At 42.6% G+C, this 19,568-nt stretch overlaps 2 protein-coding genes and 1 long non-coding RNA gene across 18 annotated transcripts in view; 2 read left to right on the plus strand and 1 right to left on the minus strand.

The window, feature by feature from the left end:
* Positions 1-19,568, minus strand: part of CCDC83 (coiled-coil domain containing 83) — a 95,601-nt gene that overhangs the window by 12,119 nt on the left and 63,914 nt on the right. For 5 of the 7 annotated variants that reach the window (XM_071800292.1, XM_071800147.1, XM_071800218.1 and 2 more), the window contains 2 exons: positions 5,047-5,164; positions 1,913-1,997 (listed from right to left, as the gene is read on the minus strand). In XM_071800292.1, coding sequence (XP_071656393.1) covers positions 1,913-1,997; positions 5,047-5,132 — 171 coding nt within the window. In that variant the 5' untranslated portion in view covers positions 5,133-5,164. Of the gene's footprint in view, positions 1-1,912; positions 1,998-5,046; positions 5,165-8,701; positions 8,781-19,568 lie in introns of those variants that run through there. The other 2 variants (XM_071800318.1, XM_065856094.2) reach the window with 1 other exon arrangement.
* Positions 1,741-4,506, plus strand: LOC139826126 (uncharacterized). The gene is made up of 2 exons (XR_011736174.1): positions 1,741-2,069; positions 2,682-4,506. It is a non-coding gene; the product is annotated as an uncharacterized lncRNA (long non-coding RNA).
* The window catches only part of SYTL2 (synaptotagmin like 2), a 62,235-nt gene continuing 56,098 nt past the window's right edge, over positions 13,432-19,568 (plus strand). For 9 of the 10 annotated variants that reach the window (XM_065832990.2, XM_065833022.2, XM_065833031.2 and 6 more), the window contains exon 1: positions 13,432-13,518. The gene's annotated coding sequence lies outside the window, so the exon portion shown is untranslated. The remainder of the gene's footprint in view (positions 13,519-19,568) is intronic. The other variant, XM_071798259.1, reaches the window with a different exon arrangement.

Consider the following 19,568-nt stretch of genomic DNA (forward strand, 5'->3'; position numbering starts at 1 on the left):
TTTTCAAATTAGTTTTCAAAGTTAGAAACTTAAGGAATGAAGTAAAATACGACCCAGTGCCAGGATGCACTGAAAACATTCAGCTGAACACCTGTTCTTCATATTCAAAAAAGACAGAGTGGAAGAGAAAGTTTGAAAGTCTCAGAAGTTTCTCAGTAACTTCAAGACCATTAAGAGGAAAATAGAGGGAAATGATTGCCATGTGCTACTTGGTGCAGCACATGAACAGTCTGCTGGAAAGCAAGCTCCTTGTAGGTTGATTTAACAACAACGTTTATTTGTAGGAGTTATTAACTTCGACATTTTTTGTAACAATTTACCACCTTCACATAGAAATGTCAGATAATCAGGTCACTTGCACGTAACCACAGTCTTGTCAGAGCTGAAATTAGTTATACCTACCGATTCCACAGCTGTGATTATATCCGCTTGCCAAGACACTCTCAAGTGATACTCAAATTATTTGAAATTACTGATTGTGTAATGTTTGCTCCTAAAGGATACCATAAAGGAGCAAATAACCATGCCAGCCAAACTATAAAAGCAACTATGCAGTAGAGTCTCAAACATTCCTCACTTCTAGAAGGATTAATTCCAAAGCACTCAGAAGCATTAAGCAGGAACCAAAGAATGGAGCTCAAAGAACTGTCAAAACATGGGTGAATTAAACATACATCACTTCAAGTATGCCCTGAAGTACCTTGCACAGTCTGAAATATGAAGGAGTCCTTGAGAGACCACGAACTAGTAGCAAATTAGGGGAACAGCCATAAGAGATTTCAAATGTCTTCAGAGAGAAGAATCCAAATGCCACTTCCACTGGAAGTTAAGGCTACTAATGAAGTACAATACAGGCTTCAAGCCTGAAAGGATCACCAAGGAAAGTTGAACAGATGGATAGTTATAAAAGCAGAGCAAATATTGGTCCTGGAACATCCAGAGAGACATTGTTTCCATGTTTCACTGCTATAGGAAGCACAGGCACATTGTTTAGTCATATGATCCAGTTCAGGGATTTTTGAGCAATCTGAATTGATTTCATTAGGTAACTATATATATATATATATGTATACACATATATAAACATTCAAACTTTACTGCTCTTAGCCATCAGATGCCATATTAAGATTCTTTATACACGGTTCTGTAAAGTGTCATTCAGGTGTGATCTGTAGTCACACAACCTTGTTGTAAAAATGACTCATCACAAATCTTATTCCACAGAAAGTGATTCTTTATCAAGCAGTGCTAAAAACTGCACCCAGACAATCGTATGATGCTCTTTCTTCTTTGTTCAACTTTCATTGTAACTAAGTTTGCAAGAATAACTAAACTCTCATAGAAACCTGTAGGATTGCATTACCTCAGAAGCGAATCAAAGGTCAGCAAATCTCAGTCCTTGGTTAGATCTGCTAATGCTACTGACAAAAATGAAGTGAATACAATTTATTCTTCTTTGGGTTAAAAGTGTATTCCTGACTTCCAAGAGGAACATTGGCAGGATTATTTTAGAAAGGCACATTTGAATGTACTTCAGTAAAGTTACCTATAGAAAGGAGCTTGCTGTCCTATGATTGCTCCAGATTAACTACTTAGGCGGTGTCTGAGGATCTCGTGTGCATTGGAAAACACCTTCACTGTACTCACTTTATGTACTGCTGAGTCCTATTCCGCAATGTTCTACTCCTGCAGCTCCTTTTTACAAGGTTATATTTAGGACCTTTCTTCTTTATGTCACATTTAATTCAGATAACACTTTAGCACATAAAGTGACTCACTAACTCTAGTTTCATTGACTGTAAGAAATTCACTGCAACTACTAGTTACTGTAAATAAGATTAAAATAATTTGATTCTGTGAGTTAAAATACCACATACAAAATGTGTTGAGCGAAAGATGCATGGTCACTTACTCTTTCATGATATTCTTTGTTCTTTTTTTTCACTTCTTCCAGATCAAGCAAAGCCTGATCAATTGCCGCTTCTTTATTCTCAATTCTGTGGGCAAAGAGTAAAGAAAGAGATGTTCTTACAAAAACAGAAGAGAGAAGAATGTCATTTAAGCTAGATGTAAATGCTACTTAAATGTTTATTTTCGTATCATATTGCATGACTCATTTGGGTAGATACCACTGTCTGCTTATGACACATAAATTATTTCCCATATTCATCTGGACCTTGGTGTTGGTTTGGGTCTCATACTCCTACTGAGAAACAGACTCTCCGATTATACAGTTCCTTTGTAGCCACTAGAAATGATTAAGATGGTTTATTCCTTTCTGGCTGTGGTTGAGCTGACCTGTTGTACGGGTCTTTTTTAGGACAAGATTATTTGTGCCCCAGAAATATTTATTACACACTACTCACTATACAGGAAGCCCAGGCAACTCACTTAGACATAGGTCAGATGAATCCCAAACTGGAGAACTGAATGGGATTCAATTCTTCTGCAAATGCAACTGGATGAGCTTCATAAACTGCACTGTTTATACCGGGAACTTGTTGGCCTTTAAGAAGCACTGAGGGAATAGGGACTGCAGCCTGAGCACTGTCCTTTAAGTATGTTTATACATTTTTGTCAAAGAACTAGCTCACTGCTTTCACAGTTTTCATCCTCTTTGCTGCTGCTGTAAAATAAGTTTATTTTGTTTTACTTTGTTTTTCTGGTGTTCTCTCTTCTAGAATGAGAAATGTTGGATTGCAAATGGTGTCTGCTTTCAAAATTCTCTGTAATCTTTCTTCCTGGAATTCCTTCACCATATGGCACAATAGAGGCAAGTATTAAAATTATCACAGTATCTTTTACTGTTTCAACAGTTATTGTGCCTTGAGTTGTTGTTTGGTTTTTTTTTGCCCCTCCCTATAGTATTGTTTTAAAACAAGATCATTTTTTTCCTGGCTAAGTTTAGATCACTCAGTCATGCAAATTGCAGATTACTAGATTTGCACTCTCCGGTGTCAGTGTGCTCCAAGGTATTATTCAGGTTTTCCATTAAGAACAAAGATATTAGATAGGGAGGCTAGAACAGAGGTATAGGGGTATGGTGGTAGTGGCTATAGCAGAAATACCTCACTTACTAGAAAGAGGTGACAGCTTGGCCACATACTGTGACCTCCTAAATTACCTGCCCTTTTGGCATTTTGAATACTGATGCTGATCTTAATTTCTGCTACTCTAATATTTTCCATGAAGGGGTAGTCTATATCCACCACTTCGCTAATATAAAAAATTTGGAAGTAAAATTTGCTATTTTGTCTGCTACATATTGGAACTTTCATCTTTAGATTATTTTTCTGTGGTATTTGTCAGACTCAAGAAGCTACAAAACAGCTATATTGATGGTTCCTTTGATACTATTTTTCTCAACTTTGTATACTAAGTTTTCACCTAGATTATTTAATCATCTAGAAACACTCCTCTCCAATACCACGACAGTTTTGTCCATCATCTATATGATGTTACTAGGGCAAATAATTAATGGGATTGTTCATAGAATCACACAGTAATTGGGGTTGGAGGGGAACTTTAAAGGTCATCTGGTCCAACCATCCTGCAATGACCAGGGACATCTTCGACTAGATCAGCATGTCAGCAGAGTGTTGTTCCTAACTAACCCTGAAACAGAAAACTAAGGAAAATTAAAAGAAAAAAAACCTCGCTATGAACAGCAACCATGCTTCAATGTACAGAAGAAAAAGGAATGGAATTAAAATAAATACTACACGTTTTATAAATCCTGAAGTGGAATGTAAGATATTCACTTCTATAATTATGCTGCTTTGTTCAATAAAATAGTAAAAAGAAATTATAAAATATAGAGGTGAAAAGACAGATGGAAAGAGAGAACGAGATGAAAGAAAAGACTGAGAGGGAGAAAGATAAAGACAAAGAAAGATACTTTTCTTCCCTTTACCTCTACTATTGCTGTAGAAATGAAATATCCTGTGTCAGTACAGTGCACATTTCAGTGGAAGACTTCAGACTAATGAGTCATTCACTTAGATATTTGAATATGTCTCACAGTAATTTTTTTACCAGAAAGTTTTGTTTTGTTGCATTGTTTTTGTGTTTTGTTTGTTTTTACCTCAGCCTAGTAATACAGTTTGCTTATTTCTTAGCAAAATAGATGGGTTTGTTTGTTGACTTTTTGCATTGTATTTATTTGTGATACAATTCAGCTGAATCTGGTCTGTTTCACTATGGAAACTTGTACTTTGTTCTTTGTAAAATGAACGGAAAATCCCTTATAAACCCCGTGAACTCCTATAGATGCCGTTAGAACTGTATTTGCTTGCTCTTCAGTTTGCATAATCCACTTTTCATTTCTACACCAGAGCACTACTCCTTGTTCCCTAAATGCTGATAATTGTTGAATATTGGATGCTGTTGGGGTTTTTCCCTTTCAATTTCTGTCTCTCTGATAAAAGTCACAGAGCTTAATTTTTCTCCTTTCACTTGTCTACTCAAGAAACCGGAGAGCAAATAAATTGGACTATTTTGAAACTACTTCAGATATTCCTGCATAGCTCTTATTTTTCTCTGCTTGATTTTAAGAGACCTTCAAGTTATCCCTCTACTGTTTTAGAAATAATACACTTTCCTTTGTACTCTCAGCTGCACCAAGGGAGCAAACTTTAGGTTTAGGCCTTTAGGTTCTTCCTAGTATCTACATACTCCAGCGAACACCAAGGAATCCTACGAAATACAGTCAAATGTGATCTTGCGAATTCACAGATCAAAAGCTTGCCACTAACAGGCCAAAAATGTGGAGGTTTTTTAGTTTTTTAATAAAACTCTTTTTCCCAAGCTATAACCTAATGGCATAAAATTATTTTGGACCTATTTAAATATTTTATTGTAGATATAGTTTAAAAAACTGTGTATTTCCAAAATGGCCTTGAAAACGCAAAACAAAAACATTAAATAAGAGTACAAGGCTGCCACAGTCAATCAGCTCAGGCTTGGAATTGGATAAATTGTCTTTGTTATCCACTTTATCCATTCACATATTCTACATGAGTGAAAAGTCAAATATATTGAACCCACTGATATTCTAGTAAGACTTCGGGGAAAGCTGATTCAGGTTCTGAAAGTTGCTCTTCTGGTGTCTCTTCTTTCTTATTCTCTTCCATGCTTATTGGTGTACTTAGGCTAGAAGTTAGATCTAAAGGGAGGGAAGGACAAGCAGAAAAGAAACAAAACAAAAAAAAAGAAATTATTTATTTACAAAATGTCGTATGTTTACCACCCTTTGTCACTTGTGACAAGTTCTTACCAGTTCTGAAATACACAAAACAAGATGTTTTGTTGACAACAACAATCCTGGCCAGGGCAGCACTAAGGCCTGTGGTTTTGGGACATCCTGAAGCGTTGTCCTAAGTAACGATACGTTAGTGAGCAGTGGCCTCTATCACTAGCCACTTACTGCATCCCTTGCTGTAGGCTTCATTTTACATTCTTGCAAATAAAACAAGCAGTTGTTTCTTTTCCAGTCCTTTGTTTCTTTATCAGGCTTGTTTTATTGAGTCACTTGTTAATATGCATCTCTTTCCCTCTTCTTCTGTTCTCCTAGCACTATGAATATTTGCCTTTCACTGCAACCCTGATATCAGTTTTCATTGTCAGAGCTAGAACAAAACCACTCTCTGAAGGGATATGCATGTCAGCAGTATTCCCTGGGCATGTTGTCACAGCTACCAACCTCAGAATTCAACTGACAATGAATGGTTCTGTAATGGAACTGGTAGCATATCTTACATCAAATAAAACATCACAAGAAAAGGGCACTTATGAAGATTCCTCACTTTTAACCGTCACATAATCAAATGCCAAAATCAGATTAGTTCATGTAATGTAGGAGGTTTTATTACTGAATTTGTAGAAACATTTCTATAGCATGCTTTCATATTGAACTGCTTCTCTGAATCCAAGTTCTGAATTCTAACAATTATCACTCTAATAGCTAAAACTGGTATCAGCTTGCTCTGTGACCAAATACAGGAGGCTGGATACTTTTCCTATTAAAAGGATCACAAGGAAACAGAAAACAAAACAAAACCAAGTAAACAAACAAAAACACAAACTAGAGGAAAGCCATGCAGCAAGCCTGCCAAAGCGATGTAAAAATCAAGTTTAAAATGAAGTGAAACCAACTATTGACAAATGCACTCTAATCCATGTACCGGCACAAGCCTTCTCGCTGCACTCACCATTCCCTGAAGCAATGTCAGCTTTCTGTATACAAAATAACTTTCTACCCTAAACAAGGGGTAATTAATGCTGATCAAACTAGTGAAGGTGCTGAGGGCAGGCAGTGTGCTGTACATTGCAAAAAGGCATGTAAAAGGAATGCTTGCTGTGGGGCAGCTCTGCAAGGTAAGTGAAAGAAAGGGTAAACACGCCTTGGAGTCTATGTCCCCACGCAGCTCCTTAGACCTTGGAATATCTTTTTCATAATGTTTTTCTCCAGAAGAATTTTACTCCCACTCTGTTGGAAACCTGCTTGTGAAGATCTTGTCTGTTCTGCTTCTGGAGAAAAGTTCACACTCATAGGGACAATTATCTAGAGCTGTCAATCACCGTCTTTGCACCACCTGATTATTTATGTTGCAGATACAGCTAAATGCATCCATGGAAGCCTGGAAAATTCTGACTCCCACCAGCAATGTATTAAACTTTTGAAGTCTCCCAGATCAAAGTGTTAATAGTTGCTACACAATAGTAAAATATTTCAATTGCAGAACTTCATTAAGTCACACCCATGTCACAGTGTCACCACATGACTGCACTAAACCTTACTGGTGTTTACCATCCAAGAAAAAAATCCTTTTGTACCTGAGCATCCACTTGAGTCTGAAGCCACATTAAGTCCTTAATATTCACACACAACACTTGCAGATACCAATTCAAGTTAAGCTTCGGTTTATCAAACACAATATTTTTCATGAAACTTTAAAAAAATCCTAAACAAGTGACTGTTGTAAGACTGAGTTTTAAAGAAAGGACCACGTGAATTAAGAAAAAATCCCACTGAAACAGGAAGTTACATACTTAGCCTCCCTAGAACTCTTTGAAATTTCCAGCCCAAATTAACAAGTGCAGGACAGATTTTTTTTAAAATGTAAAAAAGAATCTACCATCCTTCCTCAGTGCAGAATTAGCTGGGGTGGTATTAATTCCACTCACTTGAGCATTTATTTTACTGGTCTTCCCCAGAAATGCAAGATCACTGCAGCAATCCCTAATTATTTTTTTTAATTATTTCTGTCCCTTGCACTAAATGGATAATGAAATCCCCTGCTTAAAAATGGAACATTTTATGCAACAATACTCTGAAAGGTTTTGGGAGTTTCTTGGAACTCCAGCCCCAGGTAAGCTCCAGTGATGTATTCATTAGAGTCGTCCTGTGTAGGGGGCAACAAGAAAGCATCGAAGCTGTACAACAAGGTAAAAATCTACTATAATAACACATATGCTGGATTTTGCAAGCTATAGAAAATTCACACACAGGAGAGAGAAGGTAACATATTTAGGGGCACTGAGAACTGACTGCAGATTTCAAACCAGTAGGAAACATTTGCAGAGGGCAAGATTTATTTCTTCTCCCAAAAAGATAAATCACAAGGCATAACACTTGACAGACCTCCACTATCGCTGCCAGCACTTTCTCAACCAATAAATACACTGTCATTACATAGAATGGTTGGGGTTGGAAGGGACCTCTGGAGATCATCCAGTCCAACCCACCTGCTAAAGCAGGTTCACCAGAGCAGATCACACAGGAATGTGTCCAGGTGGGTTTGAATGTCTCCAGAGAAGGAGACTCCACAGCCTCTCTGGGCAGCCTGGTTCAGGGCTCTGGCACCTCAAAGTAAGTTAGTTTTTTTCTCACATTCAGATGGAACCTCCTGTGCTTCAGTCTGTGCCTGCTGCCCCTCATCCTATTGCTGGGCACCACTGAAAGGAGTCTGGTCCATCCTCTTGACACACACCCTTGACATTTTTATAAACACTGATAAGACCCACTCTCAGCTTCTCTTCTCCAGGCTGAACAGACCCAGCTCTCTCGGTCTCTTCACATAAGAAAGATGCTCCAGACCCCTTATCATCTTTGTAGCTTGCTGCTGGACTCCCTGCAATAATTCCTTGTCCTTAAAATGGGGAGCCCAGAACTGGACCCAGTACAGCAGATGTGGCCTCACCAGGGCAGAGGAGAAGGGAAGGAACAACCTCTCTCGACCTGCTGTCATCAGTGCCATCCACACCACTGCTGGCACTCACACTATCACCCTCTACTTCAAGCATCTGCATTATCAGCAGCCTCTGCTCCCTCAGTCCCCATCGATAATTACCTCAGCTCTCTGCAGACACATCGCAACCCCTTCCCAATCCCCAAAGCAGGTGAACAATTCCCTTTGCCCAACCCTCCCTGCATCTCCCTTGTACGTACTCCCTGCCACCCCCTTCACCACTAAACGTTTCCCTCACAGTGTCTACAGCCGCCCTGTCCGCAGCCATCAGACCCCACTGGCACCGCCACTTTGTGCCCAAGCCCCCTCACACTGTCATCCACCATCGCTGAGCTGTGAGATAACTCCCCCTCATGGCCCTGGTTACCTGCGCGTCCACCACCTAACTGCTTACCACCGCATCCCCCCAAGCACAGCGTCACTCCCCGCACCCCTGTCGCACCCACACACACTTTCTACTCCGCCGCAGCCTCCCCGTCCCGGCCCGTCCGCGGCTCCCGGCCCGGCTGCGGCCGGCGCTCGGTCAGTCACACCCGCCGCGGCGCCAACAGCTGCCGGTCGCCAAGGCAACGGGAGGCCCCGCCCCTCCCCGCCCCGCGGCGCGTTCCGATGGGCAGCGGCGCCCTCTGGTGGCGGCAGATGGGAGCTGTCGCCAGGGAAAAGCCCGCGAAAAGTGCCACCGCCGCGGGGCGTGGGGCAAAACCCTTCCAGCCTCTCCGGTGGAAACAGCGAGATGCAGTATATGCGTTGTGATTCCTGTACTGGCGCCCCAGCTTAGAATCAGAATAACTGGGAACCCTTAACCTGGCACTGCCAAGTCCACGCTGCATCACGTCCTTAAGTGCTACACAACACAACTCCTCCAGGGATGGTGACTCCACCACTGCCCTGGGCAGCCTGTTAAATACCTGACAACCCTTTCTGGGAATAAATTTTTCCTAATATCAAATCTAAACCTCCCCTGGCACAACTTGAAGCCATTTCCCCTTGTCCTATCACTTGTTATTTGGGAGAAGAGACCAACACCCTCCATGCTCCAACCTCCTTTCAGGCAGTTGTAGACAGCGATAAGGTCTCCCCTCAGCCTCCTTTTCTCCAGGCTGAACAGCCTCAGGTTCCTCAGCCTCTCCCCATCACACTTGTGCTCCAGCCCCTCACCAGCCTCGTTGCCTTTCTCTGAACTCTCTCCAGCTCCTCAAGGTCTTTCCTGTAGTGAGGTCAGGTTGGTCAAGCATGAGCTGCCATTCATAAACCCATAGTGACTGGGCCTGATCACCTGGTTGTCCTGCACATGCCACATGATGGCACTCAGGATGATCTGCTCCATAACCTTCCCTGGCACCGAGGTCAGACTCACATGCCTGTAGTTCCCTGGATTCTCTTTCCAGCCCTTCTTATAGATGTGCATCATATTTGCTAAACTCCAGTCAGCTGGGACCTTCCCAGTTAGCCAGGACTCAGGAAATGAGAAAACCAAATGTTAACAGCAGCACAGAGGTAATTTAAGTCCTGGGAGGGATTTCTTTGTGGTGAAGCTCATATGATAGCCTGAATTTCACCTGATGGATATCTATAGTGGCAGGCTTGAAATCATGAAGTAAAATCACAGCTATCTTCAGGAAAAAGAACGTGTCCAAGCCCTGCAGCCGTAGCTCCCGTTCCACACCACAATCATGACTGCAGAGCTGCTTTGTCGGGAGCAAGCTCCCTAAGCTGTCCAGGGCACTGAGACGGAGCGAAGTCCTGCACTCCAGTAACAGGCAGCCATACACGATCTCCTGTAACCCTCTATGACCTGCACACCAGTGTTGTGCAAAAAGCCAAGCCTGAGCAGTGGGGACAGGGCATAAGATGGAAAGAAGAGCTGAAGGCTGATCCTGAACTACTTCTGCTTTTCCCTTCCTGGCCAGTGGATCACCATTGGTTTTGGATGGGCTCTGTACGTCACTCTTCTTCACTGGACATCAGTACCTGAGCCACGAAACCCTGAGAGCCATACTCTGCCACAGAAATAAATTGTGAATCACTATAATAAATGCCAATGGCCTTGTTTTCAGGAAAAATTCACATTTGCCTTCTTTGTTCAAAATTTTGGCCAGTCCTGTGGAAGCTTATGTTATCCTATGACAAGTCTTGTTTGACATAGTACAGCAGTCTCTCTAATTAAGGTATATTCATTAAAGTAAGGACAAACCACTTTTGTTCCTACAAGCAGAGATCATAATTTGCAATGCATCTATATTGAAGACAGTAGGAAGATGCTGTTTATGTTCATTCAGTAGCCCCACATAACTGTTCAGATGAGAAAGCAAAGAAAGGAACAAAAAACCCCAAATCATAAAAAAAGCTAGTGACTTTTCATTTCCTTCTGTGTTATGGATTGAATTATGTCATTAGGACACAGTAGCCAGCTGACACATAAGACAGGGATTGAATAGAAGGCAGAGAAAAAGAAAGAACAGTGCCTTAAGTCAGCTGGTAAAGATAAACACAGCCTTGACTTTCGTACTTTGTAGCACAAGATCTTCAAGTTGGACATATTTAAATCCCACTATGACAAAATGTAATGCTGCTTAAACCTGGTTGTGGGCAACCTTTGCCTTTTTCTCTTTGCATGGGCAGACGATGCTTACATCTTTTAGAAAGTTGTCTTATATCCAGAAGGAGAAAATATTAAGATAAGTCCCTATTTTGCAGGTTAAAGTTGTTGCCAGGTTCAGGTTTTCAGCTCTTCTTTGACCCTCTGAACATGGGTGTCAGGAAGATCCACTCCATGATCTTCCTGGAGCCTGAGATGAGGCTGACTGCTCTGTAGTTCCCCAGATCTTTCTTCTTGCACTTGTAAATGAGTGTGACGTTTGCCTTTTCATCAGGAATTAATATATACAATATATGCAATATACATAACATACACGTGGTTGAAGGGAAATATTGCTACAGCAATGAAACCAATGGTATATGAGTTAGTGGTGATTCATGTTAGTTCGCTTTAGGGAGCGCTGAGTGTTCAAAAGAGACCGAGGTTCTTTCTGGATGAAGCTGGAGGAAGGAAAGCAGCCCCAGGTGGATTTGCTCTTCGGGAAGTTACTATTTCTTCAACTAATACCTGCCATTCTGCAACCACATCAAAATACTCATTTATTTTTCCATTAATGGGAGAAGATGGGATGACTCCTTTTCTGTTTTGGACAACAGCTAGAGAGAAAGACATGCTGAATGAGGGGGCGAAGGAAGAAAGGTGATCTACTGTTTGAAACTCATAGCAATATCACTACATAAAGATACCTGTAAGGTTGTGGTTTCTTTCCTCTAAATATGTCGTAACACATTGTGTTGCACTGCAATTAAAAACATTCTTATATCTTTTAGTTGTTCTGAGAGCTTAACAACTCTGTGACTACGTATGGGGAAGACCAAGAGGAGGGTTGGTAGGGTTCATCCTCCCATCACTAGGTTTAATCATCTTGTTGCCTTCTTGAAAGTGCTCAGGCTCAATTCATGTGAAAAACAGCCACTCCATGCTTACACAAAACCAAATTATTACAGGGAGAAACTGAGTTTTAAGCTTTCATAAGGTCTCCAATTCACTGTGATCCTTGCGAACTTAATGGAAGCCTTATTAAAACCTTACTAAGCCAGAATGTTACTGGATAGTGCATAAAGCATGATCTAGTCCCTAATTTTGCCATCGGGAAGGAAGAGCCACATATAAACTACATTAAATGAAAAAGACACGTAATTTACCAAACCTTTATACCAATTCCATGTATACTAAGTTTTCCTCTAAAAAGCATTAAATTGTTTCACCATATCCAAGTTTGAGTAGAAGGTGAAACATAAGAATTTATAGTTAGCAGGAAGCCAGTGCTGATGACCTAGGATTTGCGGTGTGAATGAGTTCAGGCTGGGAACAGAATGGGAAAGTTATTTAAAACGGAGCTCCTGCAAGTCCAGTTTTGAGCCCCTTTTATAAGAAAGACATTGAGGTACTAGAGAGAGTGCAGAGGAGGCGATGAAGCTGGTGAAGGGTCTGGAGCACAAGTGTGATGAGGAGCGGTTGAGAGAAGTGGGGGGTTCAGCCTGGGGAACAAGAGCTGAGGGGAGACCTTAGCACTGTCTGCAACTGCCTGAAAGGAGGTTGTAGCATGGAGGGTGTTGGTCTCTTCTCCGAAGTAACAAGCGATAGGATGAGAGGAAATGGCCTCAAGTTGCACGAGGAGGGGTTCAGATTGGATATTAGGAAGAATTTCTTCCCGGAAACTGTTGTCAGGCATTGGAACAGGCTGCCCGGGGAAACGGTGGAGTCACCATCCATGGAGGTGTTTAAAAGGTGTTTAGATGAGGTTCTTAGGGACATGGTTTAGTGTTAGAGTTACGTTAGGTTATGGTTGGCCTCAATGATACTGAGGGTCTCTTCCAACCAAAATGATTCCATGATTCTATTCTGAGACTGAAGCAAGCAGCCGCAGGCTGCCCACAAGGGACAGGCCCCACTCCCACGCACTCCAGAGACTGAAATCCTCCAGTTGCCCCGAGACGGAATTAAAATACAATGCAAGTGCTGTGTGAAACACACATATAACATGAAAATACCACTGCGCCAGCTCCCCAGGTGACGGGGACACTGTTCTGTCACCCTGCTCCTGGAAGGACCCTGGGCTCAGAACTTACCCTGGTGCCTTGACTGCTGATTGAGATATGCTAAGACATCCTATGAAATGGCAGCATGTGTATTTTGTGCCACTAATTGAACAGAAAAGCACTTGCAGCGGCTTCCTGGACCGAAACCTCCATTATTGCTGCCTGTATCTTTACTGCAAACAGGGGCGTATGCTCACACCTCTTTGGCTGTCACCAGGTAAAGTGAAATACTCATAATTTTACCTCAAGGCAGCCAGCCAAGCCACGCTGCTAGTCCCTGCGTGGACTTTATGTCACACAGACACTTTCTGCTGCGGAGCCAGCCCGCCTCCACGGGCCCCTGCCGTCCCAAATCCGCCCCGCGAGGCTCCTGCTGCACCCAGGGCAGAGCCTCACCGCTCCGCCCCGGTCCCTCGGGAGTCCCTTTCGGTGCCACAGGTGACACGAACCCGAGCGCAGCTCCGAGAGCCGGCCCGCCCTGAGGGGACCGGCCCGCCCTGAGGGACGCGGCGCCGCCATTGGCCCAGCGGCAGCGGCGGGAGGAGCCGCCTCGCCCTGCACCGCCTCCTCCCTTCCCTTCAGACCAGCGGGGAGGAGGCGCGGGGCAGCGGCTGCTGACTGGGAAGAGGTAACTTGACGCTGTCTCTGATCGGAGGGGAGGGCTGGGGGAACCGCGGAGTCCCGCGGGGCTGATGGGGCTGAGCGGCCAGGTCCTGTGGGGCTGACAGGGCCGAGGCGGCGGGGGTGCCGCGCTGCCCCCAGCCCGCTGAGGCGGCGGGAGAGGTGGCGCTGCCCTGAGAGGTTTCGGAGAGCGGGGCTGTTTAGCACAGAGACAAAAAAGAGGCTTGCAAGCCACCCCTACCCGCCGTGCTGGAGCTGGGTCGGTTTGCAGGTGAGGAGTCCCGGCTCCAAGCTTTGGGCAGCCGGGCTGCTCCGACCTCGGGGGGTTTTGCTGCAGGCAGGGCCCGTTCTGGGCCCCTCAGTTCCAGAAGGACAGGGAACTGCTTGAGAGAGTCCAGCACAGAGCAACAAAGATGATGAAGGGAGTGGAGCATCTGAGGGAGCTGGGTCTCTCTAACTTGGAGACTGAGGGCTGACCTCATTAATGTTTATAAATATGTAAAGGATGAGTGTCATGAGGATGGAGCCAGGCTCTTCTTGGTGACAGCCAATGGTAGGACAAGGGGTCATGAGTGCAAACTGGAACACAGGAGGTTCCACTTAAATATGAGAAGAAACTTCTTCACAGTGCAGGTAACAGAGCCTGAACCAGGCTGCCCAGGGGGCTTGTGGAGTCTCGTTCTCTGCAGGCATTCAAAACCCACCTGGACACCTTCCTGTGTAACCTCATCTGGGTGTTCCTGCTCTGGCAGGGAGATTGGACTGGATGAGCTTTAGAGGTCCCTTCCAATCCCTGATATTCTGTGATTCTGTGTGCTCCTGAGGTGGCGGGCAGCTCACAGGTGTCCCCCCCGCCCAGCCGCTGGTTTTAGGTGGACAGAAGCGCAGCTTGTCAGGGTCTTTCCTCAGAACCCACCTGTGGGGTGTCTGTGTGCTGGGGCATCATTGTTCTGCTGCAGGGAGCTCTGGTGAGAGCTGAGTAACTGTACCAACTTACCTGCCTCATAGCTCTGGAGAGGCCTGCTTTAACAAAATGACTCTCTTTATGTAAAGAAGGCGCTTAGATCTCAGTTGAGAGATGTTAATAACCTTCATGTAAATAACTCTTTCATTTTGAAGCACTAAAATAATTGTATCTTTCACGCGGTCTCTAGAGTAACTTGCAGAATTTGCCCTAAAGTCTGATGGACTCCGTTGTGTCTTTCCTAAGGTCTGTTTGTGGGGTTGCCATTGTGACTTAAATCTGAGCACAGACTGTCAAGTGGCAAGACAAGTATTTCTGAACTTTCCCAAAAGTGTAAAGGGAGGGGACTTAAAACATGCTTGACAGGATGCTCTGAAAAGAAACTTGATTTTCTTGGATGAAAGAAGCAATCAAAGCGTTGCAATGAAATATTTGTGTGTTTACATTGGAGCTCTCTGTGAAGGAGTGTTTAAAAGACTGATGAATCAAACCACTTTAGTAAAGTGATATACATCAACAATACAGATTTCCATTTGTTAGTTCTTAATTACCATCAGTCGTTATCACTGCATTTTCCAAAGAGTTCTCAACAATCACATCTGTACGTGGTGATAAACCTGTGACTGTACAATGCCGTGGAGCTCGTGTCCTGTAGTTAGTGCCCATGACTACAGTTCTCAATGGTCTCAGTTTCCAAGGTGAAGTGCTTGAGAGCTCTCTGGCAAGAGAAACTGGAATCAAAAGTGTGCATTTTGTGATTTTCATAAATTACCATCTTTCTTTGCTTATTGGTATTGTTTTATGCACCTTGCTGTCTCCTTGAAAGAAAAGGGGGTGATCTCATTTGCCTTTGATGTATTACACGTTATTTTTGGAAGTACCACTCTACCCTAGTTTTGCTAGGCATCTTTTCTAGAACCAGAATAATCCTTCAAAATAAATATCCCCTCTTTGTTCTGCAGATTTATTTTGGTTTCATTTTTCCTGCCCACTCTATGTTCTTTGGTCTTTTCTTGTAGATTTACTATTCACACATGTTTTCCTATGCACTGTTTGGGCAAGTATACTGCAGGTCTCTGTCCAATGGCACTTGTGTTATTTATATAAATATGCATAGGTATGTAATAAAATACTACTGGTAATGTTACAATGTTAGAAAATGCTTATGCACTGTTACCAATTACTGTATTTTAGTGTGCTTGTGTGTGGGTTTAAGGCAAGGAAGTAATAAGCATCTTGCTTACTCTGCATCTACCTTACGGGTGCAGCAGGTCTCTGCTTTGGCTGCAAAGCACGTTCTTGATTTTTCCAAAGCTGTCATTGGACCTGTCTCTTGTTCAAGAAAGTTCCTTCCAGCACCTCTTGAAGCCCAGAATGATGTGTTATCAGTTTCACTGTCAGGCTCCCACAATTCAGTGAAATAGGTATTTATGTCCTTGTTTATCCATGCTGACAAAGGCCAGAGTAAACAACACTCTATTGCCCTCCCAAATTAATGGCAGAAAGGTGAATTTGTATTTTACAAGGGGGGTGGTCAGTAGATGGAGAGAGGTCCTCATTCCCCTCTACTCCGCCCTGGTGAGACCTCATCTAGAATATTGTGTCCAGTTCTGGGCACCTCAGTTCAAGAAGGACAGGGAACTGCTGAAGAGGGTCCAGCATAGGGCAACAAAGATGATGAAGGGAGTGGAGCACCTCCCTTATGAAGAAAGGCTGAGGGAACTGGGTCTCTTTAGTTTGGAGAAGAGGAGACTGAGGGGTGACCTTATTAATGTTTATAAATATATAAAGGGTGAGTGCCACGAGGATGGAGCCAGGCTCTTCTCGGTGGCAAACAATGATAGGACAAGGAGTAATGGGATCAAGCTGGAACACAAGAGGTTCCACTTAAATTTGAGAAAAAACTTCTTCTCAGTGAGGGTGACAGAGCACTGGCCCAGGCTGCCCAGGGGAGTTGTGGAGTCTCCTACTCTGGAGACATTCAAAGCCCGCCTGGACACCTTCCTGTGCGACCTCACCTAGGCGTTCCTGCTCTGGCAGGGGGATTGGACTAGATCATCTTTCGAGCTCCCTTCCTATCCCAAACATACTGTGATACTGGATAAAGAGCATCAACAGATATATTATCTGGAGCAAACTCCGGTTGTTCTGCAGGAGATACTTGCCAGATTCCCACGTGGAAGCACTGCTCCAATTTATTACTTGCAGAAAACCTTTAGTGTTTGCACAGGTGATGTTTTAACCATTGCATCTAGAAAACAAAACTTAACCATGAAGTTAAACAGTGGGATGAAGTCAAAGGAATTACTTGTTTTCTACCTTGTATGATGTTTTCTGTGTTCATGACAGAAAGGAATCAGCTTTCCAAGTGATGAGAACAGACTGCAAACAAAAACCTACTAAGAAAGCATTGTTTGCAGGGAAGCCTAATTTTATTTTTCTTTAATTAGGAGTGATGGTTCTTTCCTGTGGAACTTTGTCTTCGTTCAGTAGTGACTTGTTTTGCACCATAGTAAACAATTTGTTTCTCTGCACAGCAAGTGTTCATCCAGGATGTGTGACTAACAGATAACTGCTAAAAGCTGTAGGTAAACTTCTGCTGTTCAAAGTCCATCACCTGTTGTATTTAAAGTCATCTTATTTAGGTTGCTCATAAGTCAATTTAAGGAGGCTCCTTAGTTTGGTTTTCTGGTGCCAGAACACTTTGCTTTATGGTATGTCAGGCCAGTGATGTTGCAGTTGCTGTATTAGCAGTCTCCAGTTCTTTAGCTTATTTGGGTGTAGACTGACAGGTGATCTTAGCAGATTTATTCATGCTTCATTCTCTTGGTAGGGAGTCATTCCAATTCACCTGGGTACAGCAACCGGCTGTGCTAGATTCTTAATTCATTGTATAAGTTTTCCTTGCTATATGTAACTTGACTGTATTTTTTGCACTGAGAGCAGCAACAGGAAGAGTTATAATGTATGTGTGAGGAGGAAGAAAATAGTCCTTCTCCCCTTTTCTTATGTTATAGCTCTTTATCTGAATTATAATGCCAGACTATTTTTGACCTGAATTCAACTCAGTATCCTGTGTGAATACAACAAATTAATGAACATCTTAACAATTTTTTCCTTCATCTTGCTGAACTCCTTTTCCTCTCTATTATAAGTCTTTTAAAAGTAATTTTTTTTTCTCTCTCCTAGCCAAGGAGATTCTGCATTTCTGTCTCTGTTTCTGTATATAAAAATGCATGTGTATATAGAAATAAATAAAGGCAAGAACAAAGGAGATGCTTATTTGCAGACTAAGTAGCAGAACAATATCCTAGAATCATTGCCAGATGTTTTCATTCTACGAAAGCATCAAACTGAATATCAGTAAGTTCCATATGAAATTGCCTGCCCAGTGTTACTATCAGTCTGATTCTGACTGATAAACTTGACAGTGATTTACTTCTCTACAGGCTGGATAGACTACAGTTAGACTATGCAATCTCAGCCATGTAACTACAGCTCCAGAAGTAGATCAGTGTATTCAAGAATTCCTGGGCTGGAAATGGATCATCGGCTTTTTAGGTGTCAAAATCTACCCCCATGTTTTTCTTCTCTACTGAATTTAAATGGCTTCTGCGATCAAAAATAGCATTAAAAATAAGAACATCAGCTGTGAAGAATTATGGGTGAGGTCCAAAAATCTGTGTTACTGCACTAGAGGCACCGTAAGCAGAACATATGTGTCGAGGCCTAGGTAGAAATCTAACAACCAGAAGTAGTGAACCCTTGACCTTCTATTCTGGTCCTGCCCACACAAAACTGTTACGGTTTTCCTTTTTTTTTTTTTAAACCATGCTGAACTTGCAGGTCGTTTGTATTCCACCTGTGTATTGGATGAGTAGGTAACTATTTGAGTTGTGGATTGGTTTTGTTTGTTTTTTTCAAGCCTGGGATAATTTACATTAGTGGAAATGTCATTAAATTTGTCTTGGTTCATAGTGATTAGAGTACTTGTCTGGAGATTAAGAGACCTGGCCTGACTGAGAGAAAACAGACCTGTGTTCTTGTTTCTGCTTGCAAGGTTGTGATTTCAGTTTAAACTAATAGTTATTTTGTGAGATGGATGATTTAATACTTGGTAGTGAAGCCCTAGGAAGGGTTAAAAGTGAACCAGGTGAAACCTGTAGAGATTGTGGTATATTTTGATAATCCTCCTGAGTTAGGTGTTTTGGGGGCTCTGGTTTTGGCTGTTCCTGGGTATGTGCTGTAGCCATTGGGCAGGACAGAGCTAACATCTTGCATAACTATGCTCTGAAAGAATGAGCCACTCCTGCAAAACGAAATACCTGTTCAGGGACAGGCATGATACTCCAAGCCCCAGTCTCACAAACTCTGAACTCCCAACTTTGCTACTTGTGTCTGAGAAACAATTTCAATCACAATCTCCTGTTCTCTTTTCCCCAAACCTGTGCTATTCAGCAGCATTTATAGGGCAAATCCTACTTGTGCAGTGGGATTTGACACCGGCTCATCCAGAACAGCTGTAGCCTGCTACAGAAATTGTTCTCTGCTTCTCACTCACACGTTGCAACTGGGTTTAGCTATCACCGTGTCCTCGTAGGCTCCTTGCATCATAGCACACCTTCCTTTTGGGTGCCCAAGTGCTCTGTTTGGATCTGGCCATAAGTATTCAGTGAAACTGGTACCAGTCAGGGAAAAAACTGGGTTTTGCGTGATGTAGCCCAGCCTAGCAGTGCAAACAATCTCATGAGTGAAGTTTTCATGGCTGATAAACTTCCTGTTATTCTTGCGATTTAATATCACTATTAAGGAGGACTGACGTTGCTGCTTGCTTGTTTCAACTTAGCCAGAATGAACCTGCTATCAGATGTAATATTCATATTATAGGGCTTTCCATTGAAACATCATTGTGAGGGGTTGAGGGATTTTCCTCGTAGGGAGCTATAGTAAGCTTTTTAAAAAAATGTATCTATTAAAAAACAAACAAAACAACCAAAAAACACCACTACAACAATAACCCTGAAATAAAAACTTCATTGAAAAGGTTAAGTTAATTTTGGTGACTGAGATGAGACCTGATTCTTACTATTCTG

The sequence above is a fragment of the Patagioenas fasciata genome, chromosome 1 (genome assembly GCF_037038585.1).
Source record: "Patagioenas fasciata isolate bPatFas1 chromosome 1, bPatFas1.hap1, whole genome shotgun sequence".
NCBI classification, from domain to species: Eukaryota; Metazoa; Chordata; class Aves; order Columbiformes; family Columbidae; genus Patagioenas; species Patagioenas fasciata.